At 40.5% G+C, this 18,362-nt stretch overlaps 1 protein-coding gene across 4 annotated transcripts in view; it reads left to right on the forward strand.

The window, feature by feature from the left end:
* ralgapa2 (Ral GTPase activating protein catalytic subunit alpha 2) overlaps positions 1–18,362 on the forward strand; it is a 328,019-nt gene that overhangs the window by 180,045 nt on the left and 129,612 nt on the right. For all 4 annotated transcript variants that reach the window (XM_055638986.1, XM_055638985.1, XM_055638987.1 and 1 more), the window contains 3 exons: positions 9,701–9,772; positions 10,889–11,012; positions 13,625–13,780. In XM_055638986.1, the coding sequence (XP_055494961.1) occupies positions 9,701–9,772; positions 10,889–11,012; positions 13,625–13,780 (352 nt within the window). The remainder of the gene's footprint in view (positions 1–9,700; positions 9,773–10,888; positions 11,013–13,624; positions 13,781–18,362) is intronic.

Raw genomic sequence — 18,362 nt, forward strand, 5'->3', positions numbered from 1 at the left:
CAATGTTGCGTTCGAAGAGGTGCTGAAGGTATTATCGTGTATGAAAGGTGACAAATCTTCAGGGCCTGATCACATACATCTGAGGGCATGTGGGAAACTAGAGAGGAGATTGCAGGAGCCTGGTTGAAATTTACAAGTCGTCTTAACATAGAAACATAGAAAATAGGTGCAGGAGGTGGCCATTCGGCCCTTCAAGCCAGCACCGACATTCATTGTGATAGATATATAGATAGATATAGATATAGATAGATATAGATATAGATATAGATATAGATAGATATAGATAGATATGCCATTTATTGTCACTATACATGTACAGTGAAACTGAAAGCTGCTCGTACTCAGTGCATACATACAATTTTACACAAAAAACAAGAAACAGAAAAACAAAACAGAAGGGAGGACTTCAATAGGTGCACAAATTCTACGGCGCTACATACATATATACATATAGACAGATGGAAGTCCGTGTTGGGCGGTGTAGTCAGTGCATGTGTGGATTTGAATTTATGTTAGATATAATTCTCGGGAAGCAGCTATTCCTGAGTCTGTTTGACCTGGATTTGATGCACCTATAGCGCCTTCCAGAGGGCAGCAGGTCGAACAGTCCAAACGCAGGATGGGATCATGGCTGATCGTCTATCAGACGTCTACCAGACTGATTCCTGGGATGGCAGGACTTTCATATGAAGAAAGACTGGATAGACTCGGTTTGTATTCGCTAGAATTTAGAAGATTGAGGGGGGATCTTATAGAAACTTACAAAATTCTTAAGGGGTTGGACAGGCTAGATGCAGGAAGATTGTTCCCGATGTTAGGGAAGTCCAGGACAAGGGGTCACAGCTTAAGGATAAGGGGGAAATCCTTTAAAACCGAGATGAGAAAACTTTTTTCACACAGAGAGTGGTGAATCTCTGGAACTCTCTGCCACAGAAGGGGTAGTTGAGGCCAGTTCATTGGCTATATTTAAGAGGGAGTTAGATGTGGCCCTTGTGGCTAAAGGGATCAGGGGGTATGGAGAGAAGGCAGGTACAGGATACTGAGTTGGATGATCAGCCATGATCATATTGAATGGCGGTGCAGGCTCGAAGGGCCGAATGGCCTACTCCTGCACCTATTTTCTATGTTTCTAATAACCCGTGCCTGGCTTCTCTCCATATCCCTTGATTCCACTAGCCCTTAGAGCTCTATCTAACTCTCTCTTAAATCCATCCAGTGACTTGGCCTCCACTGCCCTCTGTTCACAACTCTCTGGGTGACAAAGTTCTTTCTCACCTCAGTCTTAAATGACCTCCCCTTTATTCTAAGACTGTGGCCCCTGGTTCTGGACTTGCCCAACATTGGGAACATTTTTCCTGCATCTAGCTTGTCCAGTCCTTGTATAATTTTATATGCAGGATACAGGAGAGATGTTGGAAGACTGGAGAGTGGCAAATATTGTGCCTCCGTTCAAAAAGGCCTGCAGTAAAAATCCTGGGAACTTTAGGCCAGTGGTTTAACAACTGTAGTTGGAAAGTTACTAGAGAGTATTCCGAGGAATAGGATATACATGCATTTATATAACCATATAACAATTACAGCACGGAAACAGGCCATCTCGGCCCTACAAGTCCATGCCGAACAAATTTTTTTCCCCTTAGTCCCACCTGCCTGCACTCGTACCATAACCCTCCATTCCCTTCTCATCCATATGCCTATCCAATTTATTTTTAAATGATACCAATGTGAACCTGCCTCCATCACTTCCACTGGGAGCTCATTCCACACCGCCACCACTCTCTGCGTAAAGAAGTTCTCCCTCATATTACCCCTAAACTTCTGTCCCTTAATTCTGAAGTCATGTCCCCTTGTTTGAATCTTCCCTATTCTCAAAGGGAAAAGCTTGTCCACATCAACTCTGTCTATCCCTCTCATCATTTTAAAGACCTCTATCAGGTCCCCCCTTAACCTTCTGCGCTCCAGAGAATAAAGACCTAACTTATTCAACCTATCTCTGTAACTTAGTTGTTGAAACCCAGGCAACATTCTAGTAAATCTCCTCTGTACTCTCTCTATTTTGTTGACATCCTTCCTATAATTTGGCGACCAAATTGTACCCCATACTCCAAACCAATGCCTTGTACAATTTTAAACATTACATCCCAGCTTCTATACTCAATGCTCCGATTTATAAAGGCTAGCATACCAAAAGCTTTCTTTACCACCCTATCTATATGAGATTCCACCTTCAAGGAACTATGCACGGTTATACCCAGATCCCTCTGTTCAACTGTATTCTTCAATTCCCTACCATTTACCATGTACGCCCTATTTTGATTTGTCCTGCCAAGGTGTAGCACCTCACATTTATCAGCATTAAACTCCATCTGCCATCTTTCAGCCCATTTTTCCCAATGGCCTAAATCACTCTGTAGACTTTGGAAATCCTCATCATTATCCACAACACCCCCTATCTTAGTATCATCTGCATACTTACTAATCCAATTTACCACACCTTCATCCAGATCATTGATGTACATGACAAACAACAAAGGACCCAACACAGATCCCTGAGGCACCCCACTTTAGATGGACAACGGCTGATTAGGGAAAGTCAGCATGGTTTTGAACATGGGAGGTCGTGTCTCCCAAGACTTGACCAAAAAGGTCGATGAGGGCAGAGCTGTCGATGTTTATATGGATTACAGCAAAGCATTTGACATGGTTCCGCATGGTAGGCTGTTCTGGAATGTTACATCACATTTGATTCAAGGAGTTGGATAGAAAATTTGCTTTGTGGAAGGAAGTAGAGGGTAATGGTGGAAGGTTCTTCTCGGACTGGAGGCCTGTGACCAGTGGTGTGCCTCGGGGTTCGGTGCTGGGCCCGTTACGTTTGTCATCTATATCAATGATTTAGATGAGAACATACATGATAAGATTAGCACGGTGCTGATGATACAAAAGTGGGTGGTTTTGCAGACAGTGAAGGTGATTGGGAAAAATTGCAGCAGGGTCTTGATGGATTGGTCTAATGGGCTGATGGATGGTTGATGGAATTTAATACAGAGAAATGTGAGGTGTTGCATTTTGGAAGTCTAACATGGGCAGGACCTACACAATGAGTGGTCGGGCTCTGGGGAGTGTTGTGGAGCTGAGGGGTCTACAGTGCCCTCCATAATGTTTGGGGAATAAGACCCATCATTTATTTATTTGCCTCTACTCCACAATTTGAGATTTGTAATAGAAAAAATCACGTGGTTAAAGTGCACATTGTCAGATATTATACATTTTGGTTTCACCATGTAGAAATTTCAGCTGTGTTTATAAAATAGTCCCCCCATTTCAGGGCATCATAATGTTTGGGACACATGGCTTCACAGGCATTTGTAATTGCTCAGGTGTGTTTAATTGCCTCCTTATTGCAGGTATAAGAGAGCTCTTAGCACCCAGTCTTTCCTCCAGTCTTTCAATCACCTTTGGAAACTTTTATTGCTGTTTATCAACACGAGGACCAAAGTTGTGCCAATGAAAGTCAAGGAAGCCATTATGAGACGGAGAAACAAGAATAAAACTGCTAGAGACATCAGCCAAACCTTAGGCTTCCCAAAATCAACTGTTTTGAACATCATTAAGAACAAAGAGAGTACTGGTGAGCTTACTAATCGCAAAGGGACTGGCAGTCCAAGGAAGATCACCACAGCTGATGACAGATGAATTCTCTCTATAATAAAGAAAAATCTCCAAACACCTGTCATACAGATCAGAAACTTCAGGAGTCAAAGCCTTGTACCATGGTACATGTTCATTCCAAGAGTTCTCCCGAGTTGGCCCTGATTTGAACATGGAGATTTATGGTAATGGCCACTTGTCGGTACTTGGGGCTCTCGTGGACATTTTTCAACATGTTGAAAAATCTTCACGAGTCTTCCCGTGCTTACCTGCCATTAGCGAGTCTTCCCGAGAACTTGCCGTTAGCGTTACGAGCGTGAAGCGACGTCCCCGAGCTCCGACGTACCCGCCACGTTCATTCTCCGTGCTTACCACGAGTTTGATTTTTTTTTAAACTCGGGAGAGCTCTTGGAATGAACTCATACCGTGGGACAGGACTATCAGGTGTGGATTTGTCCATGCTCACTGTCCGCAGAAGACTTCATGAACAGAAATACAGAGGCTACACAGCAAGATGAAAACCACTGGTTTGCTGTAAAAATAGAATGGCCAGGTTACCGTTTGCCAAGATGTACTTAAAGGAGCAACCACAGTTCTGGAAAAAGGCCTTGTGGACAGATGAGACAAAGATTAACTTATTAACACCACAGTCACATCTGTACACCACAGTCACATCTGTGGAGTATTTTAATTTCCTGGGCACCATCATCTCCAAGGACCTTAAGTGGGGGGCTACCATCGACTCTACAGTAAAAAAAAAGCACAACAGAGGATGTACTTCCTACGGCAGCTGAGGAAGCACAATCTGCCACAGGCAATGATGGTCCAATTCTACACGGCCATCGTCGAGCCTGTTCTCATCATGGTCTGGTTTGGCTCAGCCACCAAGCACGACACCTGGAGGCTGCAGCGAATCGTCCGATCAGCAGAGAAGGTTATTGGCTGCAACCTTCCCTCCATTGATGAACTGTACACTGCAAGGGCCAGGAAGCGAGCGGGTAAGATCATCTCTGACCCCTCTCACCCTGGCCACAAACTCTTTGATTCACTTCCTTCTGGAAGGCGACTCCGGATTGTCAAAGCTGCCACAGCCAGACATAAAAATAGTTTTTATCCACGAGTAGTTGCTCTACTCAACAGCCAAAAATCTGTAGCCTCCCTTTGATCTGGTATTTTGTTGGTTCACATGCTTGATCAATGGTGTTTTATCATTAATGTTTTATTATTATTAATGTTTAGTGTTTTTTGAGTCATTCGTAACTGTCACTGTATGTCATGTTGTTACTTGTGGGCGGAGCACCAAGGCAAATTCCTTGTATGTGAATACTTGGCCAATAAACTTACTTATATCAGAGTGCTGCAAGAGCAAAGTATGGAGGAGAGAAGGAACTGCCCAAGATCCAAAGCATACCACCTCATCTGTGAAACACGATGGTACGGGTGTTATGGCCTGGACATGTATGGCTGCTGAAGGTACTGGCGAACTTATCTTCATTGAGGATACAACGCTGATGGTAGTTGCATAATGAATTCAGAAGTGTAAGGACACATCCAATCGACTCAAGTTCAAACAAATGCCTCAAAACTCATTGGCTGGCGGTTCATTATACAGCAAGACAATAATCCCAAACATACTGCTAAAGCAACAAAGGAGTTTTTCAAAGCTAAAAAATGGTAAATTCTTCAGAGGCCAAGTTAATCACCCAAATGAGCATGCTTTTTGTATGCTGAAGAGAAAACTGAAGTGGACTAGCCCCCAAAACAAGCATAAGCTAAAGATGGCTGCAATACAGACCTGGCAGAGCATCACCAGAGAAGACACCCAGCAACTGGTGATGTCCATGAATCGCAGACTTGCAGGCAAAGGATATGCAACAAAATACTAAACATGACTACTTTCATTTGGGTATAACCATGCATAGTTCCTTGAAGGTGGAATCTCATATAGATAGGGTGGTAAAGAAAGCTTTTGGTGTGCTGGCCTTTATAAATCAGAGCATTGAGTATAGAAGCTGGGATGTAATGTTAAATTTGTACAAGGCATTGGTGAGACCAAATCTGGAGTATGGTGTACAATTTTGGTCGGAAGGATGTCAACAAAATAGAGAGAGTACAGAGGAGATTTACTAGAATGTTGCCTGGGTTTCAACAACTAAGTTACAGAGATAGGTTGAATAAGTTAGGTCTTTATTCTCTGGAGCGCAGAAGGTTAAGGGGGGACTTGATAGAGGTCTTTAAAATGATGAGAGGGATAGACAGAGTTGATGTGGACAAGCTTTTCCCTTTGTGAATAGGGAAGATTCAAACAAGAGGACATGACTTCAGAATTAAGGGACAGAAGTTTAAGGGTAATATGAGGGGGAACTTCTTTACTCGGAGAGTGGTAGCGGTGTGGAATGAGCTTCCAGTGGAAGTGGTGGAGGCAGGTTCATTGGTATCATTTAAAAATAAATTGGATAGGCATATGGATGAGAAGGGAATGGAGGGTTATGGTATGAGTGCAGGCAGGTGGGACTAAGGGGAAAAAGAAGTTGTTCGGCACGGACTTGTAGGGCCGAGATGGCCTGTTTCCGTGCTGTAATTGTTATATGGTTATATGGTTATGGTTATTTACATGACATTGCTGTGACCCAAACATTATGATGCCCTGAAATGGGGGACTGTGTATAAACACTGCTGTAATTTCTACATGGTGAAACCAAAATGTATAAAAATGGCTTTTATTAAAATCTGACAATGTGCACGTTCACCACATGTGATTTTTATTCTGTTATAAATCTCAAATTGTGTAGTACAGAGGCAAATAAATAAATGATGGGTCTTTGTCCCAAACATGATGGAGGGCACTGTAGCATTGCAGGTGCAAGGTTCCTTGAAGGTGGAGTTGCAGATCGATAGGGTGTTTTGAAGTTGGAAGATAATGTTGCAGTTGTATAAGACGTTGGTGAGAGCGCATTTAGAGTATTGTGTTCAGTTCTGTACCTCATGTATAGGCTCGGAGGGCCGAATGGCCTACTCCTGCATCTATTTTTCTATGTTTCTATGAAAGATGTTGTCAAGCTAGAAGGGGTACAGAGAAGATTTACGAACATGTTGCCAGGACTAGAGGGTCCGACCTATGGGGAGATATTGAATAGGGACTCTATTCCTTGGAACGCAGGAGGATGAGGGGTGATCTCTATAGAGGTGTATAAAATCATGTGAGGAATGGATCTGGTAGACGCACAGAATCTCTTGCCCAGAGTAGGGGAATCGAGAACCAGAGGTTTAAGGCGAAGGGGAAAAGATTTAATAGGAAATCTGAGAGGTCACTTTGTCACACTGGTGGGTGTATGGAACAAACTGCCAGAGGAGGTAGTTGAGGCAGGGACTATCCCAACATTTAAGAAACAGTTAGACAAGTACATTGATAGGACAGGTTTGGAGGGATATGGACAAAATGCGGGCAGCTGGGACGTTGGCCAGTGTGAACAAGTTGGGCCGAAGGGTCTTGCTTCCACGCTCTATCACACTATAGCACTGTGAAAAGTAAGGAGAGTTGAAGAAGCAAGATTGACCAGGAAGATGTTGAAATATATTCTAGAGAAGGCAAAATTATGGGTGAGTGTTTCAGTGGTAGACATGCAGAAGCGGACAATGTTACGGAGGGAGAATTAGGCAGCCTTATGGAGAGTACGGAATTGTCACCATGAGTGCTAAGCAACTAAAAGTCCTGTTCAATTTCAGATGGTTGCCAGGGTAAGGATTTGTAGTCGGTGATTAGGAAATGGAGTTAGCAGCGGGGCCTGAAAAATAATGGCTTTGGTCTTCCCAATAATTTATTGGAGGAAATTGTAAACTCTTATTCATCACTCTTGGCAATATGGAAATGCCAGAGGCAAATGTAAATACAAACCCTTAAAACTGATGCATAAAATATAATTTCACCATATGTGCTATTTAGTTAGCATCAGGGAATAGATGAAAAAAGTAGCTTTATGATTAATACATTTTCTTGAGCCAAATTATAATCTGTACGACAAAAATAAAATCTTCGAGATTGCTGCAAGTGGTTACAGCCATGTTTGCAATTAGTATGAATTGAAGAAGGAAGTAGGTTTACAAATACAATGAAGGAATAACTGAGCCATGAGAATTAACTAATAGCTGCCAATGCAGAGAATACTCCTTCACTTGGCCTTGTGCACTGTTTATGGGTTTCTGTTCATGATTGCTGTCGCTTGACTAGTTAAAATTGTCCTCTGCAGAGGATAATATGCAGCCTTACAGGGTGGTACAGTGGCACAGCGGTAGAGTTGCAGCCTTACAGCGCCAAAGACCCGAGTTTGATCCTGACCAAGGGTGCTGTCTGTACGAAGTTTGTATGTTCTCTCTGTGATCACTTGAGTTTCCACTGGGTGCTCCAGTTTCCTCCCACACTCCAAAGACATACAGGTTTGTAGGTTAATTGACTTTGGTTAAATTGTAAATTGTGTAGTATAGTGTTAGTGTATGGGGTGATCACTGGACTCTGTGGGTCAAGAGGCCTGTTTCTACGCTGTATCTCTAAAGTATTTCAATATCTTAAAGCTCAAAAGATATATTGTAGTGCAAAAGTAATCTCTGCATACATTTTATGTTGACTGGCATGCCTGACTTGGACAATAAATATTGTGTTTCATTGTTTTATGATTGTTTAATTAATGAGGATTTTTATTTTTTTCCCTTTGGAAACAATTAAGCAAATAGGCTCATCAAGAATTTCAATTGGTATCAGTTGATAATCAGTTCTAATTTCAAATATATATAATGTTTGAATTGAATGTCCTCGAATAGTGAAATATTGATTTCTAAAAATCATGCCGCAAGTTTTCAACGTTTATTATTTAAGATTTTTCAACAAAGGTCAACATTTTTTTTATCCTCAATGATTGCACAAGATTTTTTTTTTTAATTGATTTGTAGATTACTTGGGTAACATTATCATTCGAAGGTTTATTGAATTTTGAATTACAATTTTGCAATTAACTGATGTCTGTGTTGAATAATTTGCTTTTGAGCTCATTAGCACATCACCTTTTTGCCTGTTAAAATGAGCAGTTGGGAAAACTTCAGGTTTAGAAGCTGAGAGCTCTAGTTCAAGAGTTTCAGAATTAGCAACACTTTCAGAGATTTAAAAAGCACAAACATGACAAACAAAACATTAAAATCCAATTTCCCTTCTGTTTTTGTCGACTTATTAAATAACATATTGTGAAAGACCAGACCTAATGATACCTGTTGTTCTTCAGGGATTTGAAGCACAAAATGCTAACAATTCACCAGAAGTCTCATACCGATGTATTATGTGACAACAGAGAGGGGGTGAAGTTCCGGTTGTCAGGAAATAGATTCATCTGATTTCAAAATTAATTCCATGTTAATAGGATTCAGTTTTCATTGGAGCTATGTACACAGTGATAGCTATTACAAATAAGCACACATTTGCAATACCTAACTAACATAATCAATTCTTCCCAGATTATGAGCAGAAAATTTCAACATTATCTGTTTCATTCTTTGCTTGACAGTATAAAACTGCCCAAAATATCAACTCATGAAATTAGCTGACATTGAGTTGTAAGTTTTAATCTTAACTGAACATGCAATCAAATCAGTCAAGTGGAGATGTTTACAAGATCACAAGATGGATTCCAACAAAAGAGTTACCACTCACTTAATACAGATATGTGCTAGAAAAATCATTGGCTATGCCCAGACCAAAAGCCTGAAATTCCATTCTTAAATCTCTTGGCTTCTCTCCCTCTCTCTTGCTCTTGCTTTTAGACTACCTAGCCAAAAGAAGCAGCATCCTCTACCCTTTTATTTATAGTGTGACAGCGTGGATGCTGTTTATGTTTTCTGAATTTGTAAAGTGTTGTAAGGGTACAGATATTCATGCAAACGTCTTTAAAATCATTTGCTTCATTGTATCGCATGAATTTTGAATTGTCGGTGTGATTTTTCTAAATTATTAATGTTTGTTGGAGAAAATAATTTTTAATTCTTGCTTAAATTTGTCTTTTATTTCAAGGAATAGTTTCCATCTCCTGAAGAAAAACTCAAAGCTACTAAGGGAACTAAAATATTTGGATTCAAGGCAGTGGTAAGTATATAATCATACTTTTATGTGAACATTGTGAAGTTGTGTTGTCTGGCTTAGCCAGCACTTCAACCTGTTAAAGAAAATGGATATTTCAGAATGTCCTCGATCGAGTCATAGGGTCATATAGCACAAAACGGATCCCTCAGCCCACCGTGTCCATGCCGTCTGCAGTTGTACAGGGCCCTAGTGAGACCACACCGGGAGTATGGGGGCAGTTCTGGTCCCCAAATTTGAGGAAGGACATTCTTGCTATTGAGCGAGTGCAGCGTAGGTTCACGAGGTTGATTCCCGGGATGGCGGGACTGTCATAAGTTGACAGAATGGAGTGGCTGGGCTTATATACTCTGGAATTTAGATGGATTTTGAAGGATCCCAATCCAACCTGACAGAGCTTGAGAGAATCTGCAGAGAAGAATGGGAGAAATTACAGGTGTGCCAAGGTTGTAGCTTCATACCCAAGAAGACTTGAGGCTGTAATCACTGCCAAAGGTGCCTCAACAAAGTACTGAGTAAAGGGTCTGAATACTTATGTGATATTTCAGTTATTTCTTTTAAATTATTTTTATTATGGGGTATTGGGTGTAGATTGATGATAAAAATGAATGTAATCAATTTTAGAATAAGGCTGTAACGTAACAAATTGTGGAAAAAATGAAGGGGACTGAATACTTTCTGAATGCACTGTACTTTTCCTGCAGCTCTTCTGCCAATTTTGCCATTCATTAACATTTATATTTCTTTATTGTGTACATTTTTATCTATTTATGTGTGTCGGTGCTTAATTCTTTGTCCTCTCCAATCCATACATTAAACCTAATTATAATGTGGCATGTTCCAAAACAGTTTGATCTATCCTTCAATATTGTTAATACACCAGACATTAACTACAAAAGTATTCCTGATTCCACTTGAAGAAACAGCTTTCCTTTTGCATCATGCATTTCAGTTTTCAGAAGAGGATCAAATAAAATGTAACATTTCCATATTAGTACATTTAAATGAATCCATGTTAATATGCATAGAAACAATCTAATGAGTTAAAAGAATGTGTTGTTCCTCATGATTTATTTACATGATAATTTGGTGCAAAACTGGTATAAATTTATGTTTTTCAAGTCGGGAAACCCATAAAATTGCAGTGTTTTACATCATGGAAGGACAGGAAGACAAGTGCTCAATTCTTACAAACACTGGAGGAAGCCAAGCCTATGAAAATTTTGTCTCTGGGCTAGGCTGGGAGGTATCGTATGTTTCTTCCTAAACTTTATTGGAAAATCTTCATAACAGTACTATTTTATTTTGTTTCTGTTACTTCAGTGAATCGCTAATTTTTTGATGTATTGTGTTTGAAATAGATTGACTTCAAAATAACTTTTGAAATATTTACAATTTTTGTTTATTTATTGAAGCCCATCAAATATATAATGTAATTCATCTATTTTATAACTTCAATATCCAGAAATATTTTTTTGTGTATGTGAGAATAATGTAGTTGCTGGAAGCAAGGCTATAGACAATAGGTGCAGGAGTAGGCCAATCGGCCCTTCGAGCCAACACCGCCATTCAATGTGATCATGGCTGATCATCCCCAATCAGTACCCCGTTCCTGCCTTCTCCCCATATCCCCTGACTCGCTATTTTTAAGAGCCCTATCTAGCTCTCTCTTGGAAGCATCCAGAGAACCTGCCTTCACTGCCCTCTGAGGCAGAGAATTCCACAGACTCACCACTCTGTGAGAAAAAGTGTTTCCTCGACTCCGTTCTAAATGGCTTACTCCTTATTCTTAAACTGTGGCCCCTGCTTCTGGACTCCCTCAACATCGGGAACATGTTTCCTGCCTCTAGCGTGTCCAAACCCTTAACAATCTTATATGCTTCAATGAGAAGCCCTCTCATCCTTCTAAACTCCGAGGTGTAGATATCCTCTCGTCCTTCTAAACTCCATAGCTACACTGTGGAACTAAATGCATGAATCGGACATCTTACTGGAATAGCTCAGTGGGTCAGGCAGCATAACTAACCAACCATACCTCGTCTCCTTTTTCTCCCCCCCCCCCCTCCCCCAACAGGCCTTCCTCTGGCCTCACAATTCACCCCTCTTCTCTACTGATCTCACAGCCTTATGTCTCCTTGTCCTCTCTTGCTTTTGTCCACCCATTTGCCAATTAATCCCCTCCCCTCATCTGTATTCATCTATCACTTGCCAGGCTTTGTCCCGTTCCCCTCTCATTTCCAGCTTTCTCCCTCCCTCCCTACTACAATCGGAGTGAAGAAGGATCCCAACCCAAAACATTGCTTATACAGGTTCTCCATAGCTACTCTAAAAGCTAGAGTAACTCAACGGGTCAGACAGCATCTCTGGAGAAAAGGAATAGGTGATGTTTCAGGTCAAGACCCTTCAGACTGAGAGTCAGGGTTCCCGTCCAATGACTGAGTCTGAAGAAGGGTCTCGACCCGAAACTTCACCTATTCCTTTTCTCCAGAGATGCTGCCTGACCCGCTGAGTTACCCCAGGTTTTTGTGTCCATCTACCTTAAGGTAAACTTGGTTTCTCACCCATGTCCTTAGCACAAGGGGGGCAATTTACATTAACTAATTAACCCACCCGCCAGCTCATCATTGGAAAGTAGGAGGTAAACAAAGCACCCAGGAATCCCGTGCAGTCACAGAGAGGATGTGCAAATTCCACGCAGAACCTACCAGAGGTCTGGTTACTCTGGTTGCACTTCCTGCAACACTACTGTGCTATCGTACACATGGATCAACATTTTACTGTGTTCACTTATTAATATGGATTAATTACTACATGAATTAAAATGGGAATAAATATTTGCCAAGTTGAAAGCAGTTATTATATATAAAGTTACAAGTTTTAATTCTGTAAAAAATCTGTGACAGGAAAAACTTCAGTTAATGGGCTAAAAGCAGAGCTTTTACATTGACACAACAGTAAAATATTATTCCTAAAGGGCCTGTCCCACTGTGGCGACCTAATTTGCGAGTTTAGAAGAGTTTGAGCTCGACTCAAACTCGCAGCATGGTCGACACGTGGTCCTAGGAGGTCACTGGAACTCTCCTTCCTTCATGCTCGAGGGAAGTTCCCGCATACTCGCGGCCTCAGTTTGGTCGAGGAAAGATTGGTCGGCATGGTTCTTTTGAACTCGTAGTGCAGTGGAGTGGGGTCGCTATGTAGTTACAGGCAGTCGAGAGCAGCCGTCGGCCTTCGCTGACCGGGCATTTTAAATGGCTCATTGGAGTTTTCAGAACCAAGGAAAACCGACCGGTAATGTTAAATGCTCGCTGAAAGTTGTCTGGCTTCTTAAAAGTGTCTCCAATCCTTCTTCCCCCTTCTCTCCCCTTCTCTCTCCCCTTCTCTTCCCTCCCCTCCCCCCCCGCCTCCGCGCTCTCTAAAGGACTTCCCGTAGCTCTGCCAGACATCTTTTACCTTCCTGTTCATCGCGGGTGTGAATTTCAAACAGCGCTCCCCCGTTTTCCCTGGCCCCCGCCTTTGCGATGTGTGTGTGTGTGTGTGTGTGCGTGCAGATGGTGGATCCAGCTCGCCATTTCACCACTTACAGTCGATCCAGCTCGAGGTTTTTTAGGCGAGTGACCTCAAACTTGAAGGTTGAAGACAGTCGTTGAAAAGCCGCGTTAGAGGGACAGGCTCTATAATCTATTCTACAACTATCAGAAATAAATATCCAGAATAAAAATTGTGTTAATGTAGGAAAGTGTATGTCAAATTTCACTGTGTATTAGTTAGTGCTTTATTCAAAACAATATTCAATTCTGTAGTGCTTTATTTGTGATGGGAAACAGAGCATTTTGTAATTGATTCATTTATTTTCTGTAGATTGACCTGTCTACACATTGTGGTTTTATGGGTGGTCTGCAACGTAATGGAAGTACGGGTCAAACTGCACCTTACTATGCTACCTCTACAGTGGAAGTCATTTTCCATGTTTCAACAAGAATGCCGTCTGATTCTGATGATTCGATAACTAAAAAGGTAATTTGCCAGAATTTCCTGACAGCTATTGCTTTCCCCCAGGGTTCTTGATAATTTGACAATTGTAGTTATTTATTTTTAAATGGTTTAAACCATTTAAAAAGGTGTCGATGCCGGGGACTGATAGTTATTTTACGCTCCAACCTGAAAGTATTGAATTCGGAGACAACCCACAAATGTCAGCCATCAAGTTCCATAACGTAGCTGTGAGAACATTGCTCCTTTGTAGCAATATCATACGAAACAAAAGCTTTTGAAATGGTATTTGTGTTCAGATCTGGGCACCATGTTATAGGAAAGATTGAAAGGGTTCAGAAAAGATTTACGAGGATGTTGCCAGGACTAGAGGGTGTGAGTATAAGGAGAGGTTGAGTAGGCTGGGTAGGCACACTATTCCCTGGAGCGCTGGGGACATAAGTTCAAGGTGAAGGGGAACATATTTAATAGGAATTTGAGGGGTAATGTTTTCACAGAAAGGGTGGTGGGTGTATGAAACAAGCTGCCAGGGGAGGTATTTGAGGCTTATAGTCCAATAGTGTTTGCTGATTCATATTCCCTTGTATCATGGAGGTGTTTTGCTGTTTCTTATGACAAACAAATTATTGAGAGGCTTGAAAGAGAAAAGCAGGATATGATCCTTCAGAATAACAAAGTCAATATTGGTTGAATACAAATTGGGCGTTTTTGTAGTTATTTTCAGTTATATTTTACAATGTTTGTTTTGCATGTCACCTTTTAAACACAGTCAAGCTATGAATGTATTTAATAATTGCACATTGAACAAAATATGGTCACCTGTGAAATGAAAACATGTTCGTAATTCTAACGAGGCTAACCGTCTTCTTCCAACAAAAATGAGATTTTGGTAAACAAAATAAAATCTGGCACATAAATCAAATGGACTTGACATGCTTTGTTTCTCACTATTTTCTTGGAAGTTGATTAGCATTCAGTTGTGCATGAACATATCGACTTTGAAATGTGAGTTTAAGAACAGATCTCAATTTCGATTTTTACGTGGTGATGTTGGAAAAAGAGATTAACCGAAGATATAAATCAAAGCAGTGCAATCTTGTTTGAATACCTTTCTCATTACACACACCCTCAATTCAAATATTTCCTCTTTTAAACGTGTATCATTAGTATCTAGCAAGAAACTTATTTGTCTAATCAATGGTAGTGTCAAGCAACCTAACCTGGCATTTAATAGATTAGCCAGATATGTAACCTAAGCTACCCTCACTTCAGAATTTTTAAAGTAATTGACCAAACTATCATGAAGATGTCGGTGGAGAAAAAAGTAATGCATGCCCGAGGCTCATTGGATTACTGCATCATTTTACCATTTAACCAAACCATCATTTTGCTTAGGAAGTGCATTGGTTCATCTCTGCAGTTGAGCTTAAAACACTTTATAAATGAATCTCACATTATGTCAGTTCATGCAAAAATTTCAGCTTTCCTTAATTATTCAAGGTTCGGATGCAGCATCAATATTGATTTGAAGGCTGAATAAAAATCCTACCGGCTGAAAGTTTGCCTACTCTGTCAATTGTTCCCAGAGACTTGATTGAGCAATTCAGATTTATGAATGACCATTGTTCATATGTAATATTGTCTCACCTGGAAAGTCTGAAAGAAATTCCATCGAGTTGCTCTTTAACCACAGATTGGCTTAACATATTCCAAATTCTAATAACGAGGAATTGCAGATGCAAATATACCAAGGAAAGGCATCAAATGCTGGAGTAACTCAGCAGGCCAGGCAGCATCCCTGGAGAACATGGATAGGCGACATTTTGGGTCAGAGCCATTCTTCTTTTTCAGGTCGAAAGAAGGGTTCCGATCAGAAACGTCGCCTTTCCACTGGCCTGCTGAGGTACTCAGCATTTTGTGTATTTCTTTGCTACAAAATCTGATTTTCAAATCATGCAATGGAATATCCATTATTCAATTCAATTGTCTGCAAGATTTCACCCACCATTTTATTGCTGATATTGCTTGTGCACAATTTAATTCAATCTTTTATGATAATTTATTATCATAGTCAAACAGGCCCTTTGGTCCAACTTGTCCGTGCCAACCAAGATGTCCCCATCGATGCTAGTCCCACTTGCTTGCATTTGTCCCTTATCTCTCTAAACCTTTCCTCCATGTGTGCCTGTCCAAATGTTGTTTGAGTCATACAATAATATCATAGCATCTGAATAACAAATATGATGTCCGCTTTGTGATCTTACAGTGATTTCACAGCAGATAGTTATGCCTTTCAACCCACAACAGATGCAACAGAAGATAGACCCAAAAAGATGGTGTAACTCAGCGGGTCAGGCAGCATCTCTGGAGAAAAGGAGTAGGTGACGTCTCGGATCGAGACCCTACTGCTGGTTTAAACCGAAGATAGATACAAAAAGCTGGGATAACTCATCGGGTCAGGCAGCATCTCTTTAGGAATAGGAAAATGATTTTTTGTAAACAATCAAAACTCAGGCAGGTGTTGAACAGTCTCTTGTCTAAATTTCTTTATCTGTGTATGTCATCAAGACCTATGACATCGGTAGCCTCTTGGCAGTGATTGCTGTTTTTATCCATTTCAGCTGATGTGAAACGATCATTAGAATTTCACTCCCATTTATGTTCTGCTTTTACAGTGAAAACTATCTTTGCTTGTCTGTACTTCCAAATGGAAAATGGCTGTCCCTCTCTTAAAACCCACCTGTTCCTATCTCACTCAGAAAATTATGTTTCCTACTTTCAACAACCACCTGCCTATAAATGGCACAGACACAACTACACCTACATAAATCCAGACTTCTGAGTACATTAGATCCATGCTTACCATCTGTCACTATTGTTGACTTTGTATCCCATTGCAGTAAACAGGTAGAACAAACATTTTGGCAGCAATTGCTCACTTGGGGGTGATTTATTTTATTTTCTCCATGATTCTTGCTGAACAATTTGAGGTATAATTCTGCTTTCATAATATCAGGCATAATATTTTTTAGATGCCCCACTGTAATAGTGCTGAAGGAAAACAGGTTATGGAATTTGATCAGGCTAGGTGGAGATTATATTTTTTAAATATGATATATTTTGATAAGGATCCAAATGGATTTAACTTAATTGCTTGTTCAAACACTAGGTTTGACATTGAATCATATTTTTAGGTTGTAATGTGTCAGTAAATTTTCAAAGGTGGTTAAAAGAAGGATATGTTATACCTTATAGCAAGTTTCAATTGAATCAGTCTCTGTGAGCACAAGAATAGTAAGAATGAATGTAATTGCCTTTAAAGCTTTATGACTAGTACAGGTATATAATAAAGGTTCTACTAAAATTGCTTTCATTAAAATGTGGGTCATACTTTTCCATAGAATTGCAACATCTGGCATCATTACTGTAAACTTTTGATCAGAGCATACATGAAAGTGAAAATCAATTTGTGCATCAGCATGCTGCAGTCCTCTGTCTCTATCTCACCAAATCATAGTTAATGTTTTAATAAAAAAATGAGCATCAAAAACTAATGAGGTGATTTAGCTTATCGAAAAATGTTTAAAAGTAGTAAGCTCTCATTTTTGTTTTGTGCCCCCAACCCCATGCTGAACCCTGTGATCTTGCAGTGGAAATTAGTTAGCTTTGTTAAATTGGATTTTTAGCAGCACAGAGGTTGCAAGCTGTGACAGAGCTGTGCTATTGGATTTGTACGATTCACTTGGCTCCACAAACTGTAATTGCACTTATGTCTTACAAGGCTTTTTTAGCCTGAGGCAGGACTGGAGCAGGAAAGCAAATTGGCAGGGTTACAGTAAGAGTGGAGGCAAATGAAAGGCACACATTATCAATCTCCAGGCTGTGCTATTCCTCCAGGAAGTTTCTTGGTTAATTTACAAATAAAGCTCAGTTTTCGAGGAAGGGCACACTGCAGTGCAAACAAAGGGGTTGGTCAGGCTTCGGAGCGACTGAATAACAGGGCCACCATGCCTACTGACAACAAGAACTTTCAATCAAATTGACGACTCCATTCTCGAGGCAGCTGGCTTTTCTAATGCAATTAGCACGAAGGAGGTCAGGCTGCTGGGTGCAATGCCTTGACCAGTGTCATTGGTGGTGTGTTAGCCACCCGGCTAACAGCTTGCAAAATGATCCACATGAGTAAATGAGTTCTGTGGCACATGTCTAATTAGCCAAGGATTCGGATGTTTTCACTGGTCAACGGAATCAAATATTTCGTTCCATTCACTGTCTGTTTTGTGTTATTCAGAAATGCTTGTCAGTAATTTTTTTTTTAAGGAAGGTCAGTGTAAGGTGAATGATGTGAGGCTAAAAGGTGATACCATCCTAAAGTGTATCTATTTCCATTATTGGAAGTAAAAAAAAACGTGTGTCTGAATGCTAATCTCAATGAAGCAAATGTCTAACAATGTGTTTTGAAATTAATTAATATTTTCAGATGGTATTTTTTGTGTTTTGTGACACTTGTAAATTTAGAGGCTTTTACTCCGAGAATATTATTAGGAAAGCAATGGGTCTCGACCCGAAACATCCCCTATTCCTTTTCTCCAGAGATACTGCCTGA

The sequence above is a fragment of the Leucoraja erinacea genome, chromosome 8 (genome assembly GCF_028641065.1).
Source record: "Leucoraja erinacea ecotype New England chromosome 8, Leri_hhj_1, whole genome shotgun sequence".
Lineage (NCBI taxonomy): Eukaryota > Metazoa > Chordata > Chondrichthyes > Rajiformes > Rajidae > Leucoraja > Leucoraja erinaceus.